This window comes from Meleagris gallopavo, chromosome 12 (genome assembly GCF_000146605.3).
Source record: "Meleagris gallopavo isolate NT-WF06-2002-E0010 breed Aviagen turkey brand Nicholas breeding stock chromosome 12, Turkey_5.1, whole genome shotgun sequence".
Taxonomy (NCBI): domain Eukaryota; kingdom Metazoa; phylum Chordata; class Aves; order Galliformes; family Phasianidae; genus Meleagris; species Meleagris gallopavo.
Genome location: NC_015022.2, coordinates 11,864,829 through 11,876,548, shown reverse-complemented (window position 1 = coordinate 11,876,548; position 11,720 = coordinate 11,864,829). Strand labels below are relative to the sequence as shown.

General features: G+C 43.0%; 1 protein-coding gene across 1 annotated transcript; it reads right to left on the bottom strand.

Annotated features, from left to right (window-relative positions):
• Positions 1-1,437: 1,437 nt before the first annotated feature.
• BCL2A1 (BCL2 related protein A1) lies at positions 1,438-4,914 on the bottom strand. The gene is made up of 2 exons (XM_010717472.3): positions 4,359-4,914; positions 1,438-2,870 (listed from the first exon to the last, which is right to left on the bottom strand). Exons 1-2 carry the CDS (start codon positions 4,776-4,778, stop codon positions 2,766-2,768), a joined length of 525 nt encoding a protein of 174 aa, XP_010715774.1. The 5' UTR covers positions 4,779-4,914; the 3' UTR covers positions 1,438-2,765.
• Between the last annotated feature and the right edge of the window lie 6,806 nt (positions 4,915-11,720).

Here is an 11,720-nt window from a genome sequence, read left to right as displayed (position 1 = left end):
GGCCGGGGGTGCCCGGTGGCCTCTGAGGGGACTTCATCCTCTGTCCGCGCTCGGTCAGTCACCTCTGCTCAGCGCTGCCTGCAGGGAGCTGGGCAGTCCTGTGGTTTAGGGCCAGGGAAAACTCTGGTGGGCTCTGGGCATGATCTGCGCTTCATTTGGCCACTAAGCTGTGAGGGTGCAGAGTCACGAAATCTTCAGGATTGGAAAAGAGCACTATGATCACCCAATCCAACCCCAGCCCACCCCACCGTGCCCACATGTTCCCCAGTGCCACATCCCCACGGTTCTTGAGCACCTCCAGGAACGGTGACCGCACCACCTCCCTGTGCAGCTGTGCCACTGCATCACCGCTCTTTTGGAGAAGACCTTTTTCCTGATGTCCAACCTGAACCTCCCCTGCTGCAACTTGAGGCCATTCTCTCTCACCCTATTGCTGTTACTGGGAGCAGAGGCTGACCCCCGCCTCAGCGCAACCTCCCTTCATGCAGTTGCAGAGAGCAATAAGGTTTCCCTGAGCCTCCTCTTGTCCAGACTGAGCCATCCCAGCTTCCTCAGCTGCTGCCTGTAAGATTTGTGTCCAGGCCCTTCACAGCTTCATTGTCCTTCTCTGGACACGCAGAAGGGTGAGCCGAATGCCATGCCAAAATAGCTTCAAGGCCCGTCATTTTTTTTTTCAGTCTAGCATTGATTGCAAAGAATTTCCCCTTTCTTAATTTTGTTGTAGAAAGGGAAATTACACTTCAGCAGGATATTTGACCACTGCCTGCCAGATGGTTTCACATCCCTACAGGCCCTGGTGATGGCTGAAGGACCTGGAATGCGGATGAGATTTTGTGAGCTGCGAGGAACAGAAAGCGCTGCACCCGCAGTAGCTTCACTCTCCATGTGTGCAGGCCTGGGTGATGGGCTCAGAAGGGAGAGACTGCCAGTGTTCTTTGGTTTCCTCATTGTTAGGGAAGTGGGAATAGGCACTGTCATGCATCTGCTCTAGGTGTTCATAGAATCATTGGAAGGGACCCTTCAAGACTATCTGGTTCAACTCCCCTGTGCTGAACAGGGACACCTACAGCTGATCTGGTGCTCAGAGCCCTGTCCAGCCTGACCTTGGGTGTCTCTAGGGACAGGGCACCCACCACCTCTCTGGGCAACCTGTGCCAGTGCCTCACCATCTTTATTGTAGAAAAAATCTTTGCTTATATCCAATATAAATCTCCCTTCTTTTAGTCTGAAACCATTTCCTCTTGTCCAATCACAACAGACCCTGCTAAAGAGTCTGTCTCCTTTCTTACAGTCCATCTTTAGATACAGAAAAAGGAGGTCAGCTGAAGTCCAGCAATGAATGCTAATCATCTCTCTTGCTTTCATGGAAGAGGAAGTGATACAGTTTCTGGCAGATGTTAACATCTGTGTGTGTAGTTAAAGCCACCAAGTTGGCTGGAGAACCCATTACCGGAAGAAGGCTGGTTCATTCTGCCAGTGTCATAAAGCCTTGGTGATACAGAGGATTTATCTTAGAATGTTACTGCTGTGAGCCACAGGCCCAGTGCTACCTTGGTTCCCAAATGTAGTGCAGTCAGTACAGCTAAAGAACACCCTTCTAGAATGAATCAGTGAGAAACTACTGTTTAAAGTTTCAAATCAAATGGCGCTTGAGTCAAAATAATAGTTGCCCTAGGCTATAAAAGTCTGGAAATCTGTTAGGGTTACTTGTGAATTTGCTGACTTGACAGTGTTACCCAAAACACTCATTTCTGTCATCAGAGTTGATTCAGATCATTTATTTTATGAAAGCTGGTCTGTTTCTTTTATAAACTACCATATCATACTTGAGCACTACAGCAAATGTAGTATTGACATTCTTGGTCTTCACTTCTAGCCCATGTATTTCTTAGATTCTCCACTAGCTCTCTAACAGCTTTCTTGAATTACCTTAACCAGGTAGATCTTCCCCCCTTCTCCCATCCAACATTTTATTCTGAAAGAGATGAGGCCCACCATCAGATTTGAAAATGCATATTTTAATTTTTTTCCCAAAAATATTAGTGTAGCTACACTGTAAAAAATGATAATAATTTGTGCTTCTCTCTTTAAAAAATCTAGTTTTAAAAAGTCCAGCCAGGTGACTGCATTACAAAATTTTGAAAGAACAGTCAGTGTAGATATGAGCAATTAAAAATAGAACAAAGAAACACATACCATTGCATTAACAGTAAGTGAGTGCACATTTTTAAATTGCTAGCTTCCACAAGTTGTTCTTCCCACTAAGATTGCTTTGTCTGGATCAGTAACTTGTACCCACTTTTACACTGCGATTTGCATTTCCTTTTTCTCCACAGAAATCTGCCCCTTTTGCTTATACAAATGTTGCAATAAAAATGCATTACAGTAGTATTTCATTTACAAAACAAATGAGATTAAAACTTGTTTCCTAACCCATTGGATTGTATTTCAGTAAGACAATGTCCTTTCATTGGAGGTGCAACAGAAATTCCAAGAGCTGTCTGGATGCAAAGGACTATCTCTCTCTCGAAGCAGTTGTGCCTGGAAAGGTTGGCTTGCATTGCTGCACATTGCAGCGTTGATTCCTCTTTAGAAGCATCTTTTCTTTAGGTTTGACAATTAGGAGAGTGTGTTAGACATTGCATTAGTCAAAATAAATAGAAATAAATTAAAAACAAATTATGCAGGGAAGTTATTTTCTAGTTGATACTGCTTGGAGGAAAACTTAGCAATGAAGCTTGTGGCAGCAAGCAGGTCCACTTATTTCAGTAGTAGTCTCTGAACAAGGAAAAAACAGCTGCAAATATGTCTGTAATTGTAGAGAAAGATAGTGGTGATCTTCTTTCAAACTTTGTTAGGAAACCATTTTCCTGTAGGAAAGAATATGCACAATTAGGGCCAGCTTAGGATGTGTGGGAGAAATGCACCGCTTTGTGCCTCTATCAGAGTGACACTGCTACACCTTAGTGCATAGAGAGGCAGCTCTTCACAGCTCCACCTCCAACAGATGAACAGGGCTTCAAAATGAGTAGCTGAAAATAGCTGCACCTTGCTGAATGTTTGTTTTATCTCCAAGTAAAGACTGTGCCCTGGCTATGTAAACAGAAAATGAGTGTGAATTGCAGCATCTGAGCCCACACCTTAGAGGAAGATACAGGTACTGTGTTTCTGATGTAATAATATGCTTATAAATATCTTCCTTTAACATCCTTATTCTGTTGCGATAAGCCACATATTATGACAGAATGCTGCCTGAAGTTAATACTTCTCCTAAATAAAAATAACTCTATTTGCAAGGGCTGCAGAGAGGAGCATTGCAACAAATCTGATGCATCAAGGGTCATGACTCACTGCCACCTTTTTTAATGTTATCAGAAAAGGATAAAAACAAGCAGAATAAAGAGAAACACTAGAAAACAAGTGAAGGAAAAAAAGAAATAGCAAAGAGGAAATGTAAGAGAAGCGAGACTGGAGAGGAGTGGAAAGAGAAAGTTAGCATTTACGGATAGGTAGAAGGAAAAAAGTACCAGGGAAATAACTGCCTGTGATGTCACTGATACTCAGCTTCCCCCGAAGTACAGTAGTGAAAGGTACTGTCAGGATGAAACTATGCAAAGCAAAAGGGACCTTGCCTCTACTAGCAGAAGGGAGTTTCAGCAGCTTGATGAACTAATCCACATATTGACAAATGCTTTTCTCTGCTTTGACCATTGATGTATGCAAGTTCTAGGATTATCTCAGTCCAAACAAATAGGAAAGATTGGACCCCATTGTGCTTACCTGTAAATTTGTTTAGGTAAACTGATTTGGAGGATTAAATAACAGCTTCATGAGATCCACAGCAAAAGTACTGACTTGATTGTGAGAATGTGACTTGTGCATTCTTTCCTTGCCTTGAACATCAGTGTTTTTGGACCAACTTGCTTCTATGGAAGCATAATTGCTTCTCTAACCATAGGATGCATTCACTTTTAAATTTAGTAATAGGAAGTGTGATGGAATGCCTTATTTAAAGTGCTTTGAGCACAGGGTTGAATTAGATGGTTTCTTAACATCTCTCTCAGCCCGTATTATTGTACTGTCATATGATTCAAGTCTTCCTCTGGGGTTTTGGCTGTTAACAGAAAGTGCCTTTCTCAAAAGAAAGATGTCTTTTAACACTGTTCTATTTAAAGCAGAAGCAAAGTTTTCACTCTAAGTCTGAAGCAGACATTGCAGACATCATAAATTAAGTCACCAAATAAAACCCTGGATAAAATGTTTTTGTAAGTGCCTGTAACAAAAGTTTCCATTAATTAAGACAAATCTTTGAATCTGCACTGTGGTGGAAAATGAGAAGGCACCGAATTGTAACTTACCCAGCCACCGTTTGCATCTATCCATGCGGCTTTGTTATTTATGATGTACTCTGTGATGAAATAAGAAATCTGCTCCTTCTCCTCTCCAGTGAGCTGAACTCCCTGCTCTTGAAGCTTCTTGGTGAGAAGACCTCCAAAAGTAAATATGGTCATAATTCGTCCCCAGTTAGTATTTCCGTCAGCAAATTTTTCTTCCATGACTCCATTGAAAATTCTCTTGGCAACATCTACAGAGGTGATATCGATCCTGTCCAAGAAGGGTCTGAGTGCCTCCTCTGTCTGATCTTGGAGTGAGGATGCAATATTTCGCAAGACATGAGCAACTCTGGTTTGGGCTGGTCCAAGACGTGATTCCTGAAGGACATATTGCAGATAATCTTGAGCTAAATAATAAACATAATAGAACTCAGCAGTTTCCATTTAGTATGAAGCTCAGAGAGCGGAGTGCTGCTCTTAATCAGGCTCAACAACGAGCAGCCACAGGACATGCACACAGCTTTGTATCTTCTGGTTTTGATGGAATTTTTTGGTTTTACCACAAAGTTCCTGTTCAAATGACTTAATGTTCGTGTAGGCTGTGAATATGTCATAGCGGAAACGAAAGACAAATGTCTGCTCCAGGGAGAAAAAACAAGACTTGCTGAGTGATTTATTATTTTTATAGACAGTATGACTCTAAAACTGAATCTGCCATCTTTTACCACGTTCTTCAGCAGTATAAGTTTGCATTTCCTAGGGTCTTTTGCTATGTAACACTAGTAGAGATTCAGCTTAAAAAACTGTCTTGAAAAGTGCATGCTATAGGAATACGCAGTCTGCTCTTAACCCCCAACATCCTGCACCCCAAATCTCTTCAGTACCACAGATTAAAGCTGCAGTCTGCATTGCAGACCCACTGCATGTGGGTCCGTTCTATGTCACAAATTTTAGAAGAATCTGGTAGAAGTTTGCAGCATGGAGAAATGGACAAAGCTTTTCCATCAATCAGGGAGCCTCATGTAACGGCTGGCAGAGGAAGCTCAGCAGTGGTAAAAGTATGGAAAGCAAAAGGGGAAAACCAACTTTTTAGCATGATCTCCTTCTCCAAACTTTCTCACACTCTGTGAGTGCTCTTCAAGGTCCTTCTTTGAAGATTTGAATGGATGGCTTCAAAGATTTCTTTTCCCCACAGGGAATTTGGTGTGAAAAACAATTTGAGTATAAAAGACAATGCTAATGCAGTCAGTGTGTCAGAACATGAGGTAGAAAATACGGGGTGAAGCGGGTGATGTGTGATACCATCTGATTCTTTCTTGACAAATAACAAAATTAGCATGATACCTACAGTGGCAACTCTTCAATTCTATGTTTTGATCAAGCAGTTTTTTGAGAGGAAAAGGGGCAGAGATGTCAAACCCGCTCTTCCTTGACAAACCCAGTTCTGACTTTGCTAAAGGGTGAAACTGTGGCGAGAGCTTCACCCCACTGCAAAGACTTCAGAGCAGCTGATCACACTGGAGCAAAGCCCATCTAGAGCTGTGATGCAAATGTGCTGTATTTATAGGTCTGGTTTGTCCCCCCCAGATTGTGTATGCTGCTGCTCTGACTTCAGTTTTGCAGAAAACCATTGATTAGAAAAGCATACTTTCCACTTCCTTCTCAGGGTTTTTCTTCTGTATGTGGTGAACCTGGCTCAGAGTGACAGAGTAATGTTCCATGTGCAGCGAGGTTTGAAACCTCAAGCCATCATCATCAGTGTAGCCCAGACATCAATGACTTTGGTTACAAGGAAAATATTTGACTCACTTTCTGTTGGAAGCAGAGCTGGCTGGTGACGTGTTCACTGTGTTCAGAATGGGTTTGGGAGGGAGGTAAGCTGGAAAAACTCACGTGTTGGATGCTTCCCAGTGCCAGCATTGGGTTGGGGTGGGAAGCTAGCTGTCCCCTTCACACACACCGTCTTACCAACCAGAGCTCACTTTGAAGGTTCAGAGGTGTTCTCCATCCCATACCTCCAGCTGCTGCTTTGGCAGATTGGCTTTGCCTCTGTTACGCTCAATGATGTCAGCAAACTGCCACCATTTTTTTGGGGGGGGGGGGCGTGGGGGAAGGAGGGATGCAAATAGAAGAAAAAAAAGAAAGGAAAAAATTAAATATATGATGGTTCTTAACTCTTCCAATTCAACTAAACCTGGGCAAAAATTTCTGGGATGGGGTAGCATGGCTCTGCTCAGCTCCTCTTCTGTCAAGTGCTTGCTGCAAACAGGGCTGCAAGAAGTCCTCGAGGAAAAATCATGAGAACCCTTCTTCTATATTGCACATTCCGTGGGGTTATAAATCACTCCTGACGCTCTCAATAATCGATTAATGAAAAGCTTTTTGTATTCATTCTGAATACAAGTAATCCTTGAATATGGGGACAGTGAGCAGTACTTGAGGAGACAGGTTTTGTTTTTTTCACCATCTACAGCATCAGAACACAGGCAGAGGCTGATATTTCTTCATTAGTGGAGCATTTAGGATTCTGAAGGGAGTGATCAGATAAGGCTATGAATATGTCACCACTACTGAAAGAAATCCATGTTAATACCTTGGCAATTTGGGTGCAAATGCTGCACTTCCAGCCCCTTGATCTCTTGCAGGGCTGAAGGGTGAAGCTCATTGCTCAGCTTCCAGGAGAGGGATGGCAGCTCTAAGCAGACACCTTTAGCAGCAGGGTGTGATACTGGTGGCCAGAATTTGGGATGTAGCTGTTGAAGCTGCCCCAAGCCTGTTGACCTCAATGTCAGACACATTTTCTTTTCAATAGTGTGCCATGCAGGGTGTGATTCCGAGTGCTGAATGTTTAGTAGCTGTGACAGTTGCTATGTCTTAGTATGTGTATATATGTGTGTGTGTGTGTGTGTGTATGTATACATATGTATTTATAAGGTTAGACCAGAGCACATAGCCCTACCTTCCCAAGCTCTACTGTTCAGCTCTAAGCACTGTAAGAATTCAGCTTTAGGTCTCTTACCTGCATCGTAGTGCTCTGATTCTCATTATCTACACTAGGCAGTGCCTTCCTTTATCCTACCAGGTTTTATTCACGTTTTGTAGTTATAAACAAATACCTTTAGCATAATGTGTCTCCATTCTTCTTTCTACCTGCTCTATCCCCCCAGTGCTGCATATTGTGCACTCTTGCTGCCTCCCTCTTTTCCTGTTACCTGTATGTACTTTCTCTTTTATACATGATAAATGTTGACAATACCACTGAAATAGAAACCTGCCTGACTTGGAATCTCGAATGCAAACCCTCCCCTTGCTTGCTGGCATAGCAGGGGACTTCAAATACTTTAATTTAAATCTGTGCTCTGTGGATTTGACTCCACATCCTCACCTAACCTGAAAAGGCTTATTTTCCAGCACAGATGGGAAGTGAGTTGACAGATTCTCATAAAATTGACTGGTGAGAGATGATGGTATCTTATCTTGTTTCAAACAAAACTAAGCCAGAATGACACGAGCTCCTTGGAGCTGTTTGTGCTGCATCTGCCTTGCCAGAGCTGTTCCAGTTCCAGGTAAATTTGGGAACTGTGGACTCTTCTAAGGCAGCCAGACTTTGTCTGGAGGAACAGTCTGAGTTTTTGAGAAAGTTCTTACAGATTTTTTCTGGTTTTCTTCCCTTTCTGATGTCCAAATCAGGACTTTGTATGTGTGTGGCATTGAGTTTCATTGCAAAAGAGCTGCTCAGTTCACTTTTAACATTCCAGCTGTCCTGCACATCCCTGATGTAAGGGAGGGTTTGGTCACTTCTGCTTGACTCCATTTTCCTGCATATTGGGATATGCAGTCTGCCTTTCCTTCCAGTTGCAGTTGGCTCTCGCTGAGGTCCCGGCTCGGTTTGCCCAGTGGAGTGCTGCCACCTAGTCGCAGCCGTCTTGGCTGCAGGCTCAGCTCCTCGGCCCTCCTGGGTGCCAACACCAAGTCAGTGCTCTGGGATTCCGTGCAGCACAGAGCCACAGCACTGCAGCGCTGAGACTCCCGAGGATCCTAGATCTCAAATTCTGTGGCAACTGAAACAGACACTTGGAGCCAGCTTGTGTGCTGTGTATCTCAGGAGATGCTGACGGAGCACGCAAGATGAGCTCCGGGATGGAAAGGAGGGTGCAGATCTATTTGCACCTGTTTGGCCAGCTGAGATGTTCTAGGCCAGTTGGAAAGGAGGAGCAGTCAGTCCCCAGCATACACTAACCAAGGAGCCTTCTGCTGAGCTGTAGGGCAGTGCAGAATAGCCCTTGTGTGCTGAGCAATATGGCACAAGCTCTCTCCCATTCCCCAGATACCACACAGCAATTTGGCTGTGTTATTCAGGGTCCAACCACTGCCCTGTGACTTCCTCTGGTAACTCAGCTCAGAACTTGGCTTCTTGTGGATCCAAGCCTCTCTCATCATCATGAGTCAAGGAAGCTGCCAAGCACACTGCTCCACCGTTCGTGTGCCACGTGTCATCATGCGCATAGACACATGTTTTGCTCGAAGTTCTCACAAGCCTTTCCAAATGTTTATCTGGGATTAGGATAATTTGAACAAGGAGTCATAGACTGTTGGCAGCAAGCTGTGGAAAAGTAAGGCTACCTTACCTTCAAAAAAGTAAATCTTACTTACCTTCAGCCAGTCTTGGTTGAAGCTTTCTGATTGTAAATACCCATGAAATAAGTCAAAGGCTCATAGTTCAACATGATAACCAAAATTTTGTGTGATCCCCACTGCCATAAGGCAAGAGCGCTCTTGACTTTTGGCTCATTCCATTATAGTGAGTCCAATGCCAACATGTGCAAGGTCCATTTGTATTTTGATCTGCAGTTTTCATTTTGATCTGTATCTCTGGATGTAATGATATCAGGAGAGACAAGCGTTCAACATCATCTGCATCAGTGCTTTAAAGATACTCTAAATTGTGGTGACATTTAAAATGTGGTGGCACACATCTGAGACAGCTGTGGCCTCAGCCCTCCAGGAGTATGCTTGCTTCTCCCTCATTTAGATCAAGCCTGCATCTGCTCCTGATAATACCAGAAACCTTTGCACTGGCTGAAGGGTTAGTGATTCATAGATTAAATATGTTGCCTTTAGAAGATAATGCATCTTAAATAAATCACTTTAGTCCCCTTTTCATGATATCTGTTCATTACTGTATAAAAGAGAGTTGTAGCAGCACTCTCTTTTATAACAGCAGGCTATTTCTACACCACAAATCACTCTTCAGGGAGGTTTGGAACTCACCGTTAGTTTCTTTTACATGCAGGGTCCACTCTGAGAGTGCATTTATTTTTATTCCCCTTTCAAATTGTCTTGAATTATTTTAAATTATTTTTAAAAAATTCAACAGCGTGCAGATATTTTTGTCTGTTATAATCAATCTGGATCTGCTTTGAATAGGAATTATGTTTAGGACATAAATGTGTAACATGAATTTAGCAAGTTTCATATGCTCAGAATAAATATTTATGTTAAAACACATTTCCCCCATAAACCCCAATTCAGTAATTTTGCCACAATTTTTTTTACCTCCTCAATCGGGTATTTGCACGAAATTGTTGTGGTGCTTAGAACCTAGGCTTTATCACATTTCTGGATTCTTTTTTTCACCTAACATAGCAGGAAGGCTCAGACTACACTGCACTTTGGTAAGACTTTCAAAGAGTCTAAAATTTGGTATTAATTCCGTCCACTTACAGCCTAAGATATGGGACTGTTTATTGTAGAATAAAATGTCCTGCATTAGCTCAGTGCCAGGAAGAACTCAGAAACCTGCTGTCCCATTGTGTCAGTATATCGAGCTCTTGGTTCATCCAGGGAGTGTAGCACAGAAGCTGGAAGTGTGTTAGTAATGATGCTGATAATGGAGTCTGCTCACACCCCCCAGTGATGGGGTCTTTCAGAAAGAGGAGCTCTTCTGCACACTTTCAGTTAATCTCAATGCAAAGTATTTGCTGTTTGTGCTGAATGCCCTGGACAGTAAAGCAATACCTGAGTGCCCCAACTGGAAGCATGGATTGCCTTGTGCCGATTGTTTGACCCCTGAAACTCAAGAGGAGTCTCCTGCCTCAGCTGGGCGTGTGCTGGGAGAAGTGCTGAGCCTACTCAAAGCACCAGGCTGGCTTCCCAAAGAAACAGATGCAGAACCGTGGTCATCCTTTGTTGCAATCACATTTAATCAGTGAGGCATTTCAATGGCTATCAGTAGCACGAGCAACTAAACTCTGCACCAGCAGTTCAGCATACGTCATTTGGAGTTTTCACAATAAAACCCCAGAACACCCGTTCGTCCTCAGTAGACTTGCCTTTGTGTCAGTTTGGGACCGGATTCTTGGTATGCCAGGGAATTACGCATCGTAATGTCTTAATCAAGGGCTTTCATAGTTTATTCTAGAGCAGAGAAACCTTTTAAAACCCAAATGCAGATGGAAGCTTGGACCCAGCAGTGAGTGCTTTGCTCATGAAATCAGAGGAGCACTGCACAGACTGACCGCCTTGTGCCTCAGCAAAGCACTATTGATTTCAGTACTTCATCTGTGCAGAGACATGAATCTACCTACAGGAAGCTAAATGAAGCCTGAAGTTATTGATTTGCAATGGAAAGGAACTTTATTTAAAAGATCTCTTCCTTTTCTTTAATTATTCTTGATTTTGAAATATGACATCACAGCAGACTAATGATACAAAGGATTGATAGTAAATAAAACAGGCAGTTTCACATGGTTTACTGAAGCAAGGCCAGAGAGAATGGGACTGACTGAGTTAGACAAGGTTGTTAATTGCTCTTTGTGCTGGATAACTGTTAATCTCTCAATGCGTATCCAGTGGCCAGTGCTCAAGCAATGTAAATGGTAGCTGCATCCTTGCTTATCCTTTCCCTTAATCTACTTCTGGAGGCTTGAAAAAAAGCAGCCAGTCCCAATCTATTTTGCAACTTTGAACTCAGATCCAAAAAGCCCCCATCAAAAGTAATTAGTTTGCTTTACATTCATCCTTTATATTCTTGAGTTAGTAAGTGGCTCTTGCAACTCAAAGGGGAGTTCATTTTTCTGGCTGCCTATGAGGGACTGAGAAACTGTTGTCTCTGGTCAGCATAGCTCAGTTGTTAGCTGAATGCCATAGCAGGGACCAGCAATCTCCACAAAAGGTAGCAAGCCACAAAATGTACAGCCTTTATACTCTATAGAAAAGCTGGTGTTTGTATGGTCTAGCAGAGCTCTTTAGCTCTTTTAATTTCTGTTTCCCCATCTGTGAGAGGCTTGCTCCAAAAGATTTGTTGATTCAGCAAATATTTTCAACTTATGCCACAGTTTTGACCTTGAGAGAGTGACTATCCTCTCTGTGAGTCACTTCCCTACT

Excerpts from the sequence above, each read along its gene's own strand:
- BCL2A1 (XM_010717472.3), bottom strand. The coding sequence starts at position 4,778 with ATGGAAACTGCTGAGTTCTATTATGTTTATTATTTAGCTCAAGATTAT. Across the intron at positions 2,871-4,358 it reads TAGATGCAAACGGTGGCTGG|GAAAATGGTTTCCTAACAAA; the intron begins GTAAGTTACAAT and ends TCTTTCCTACAG.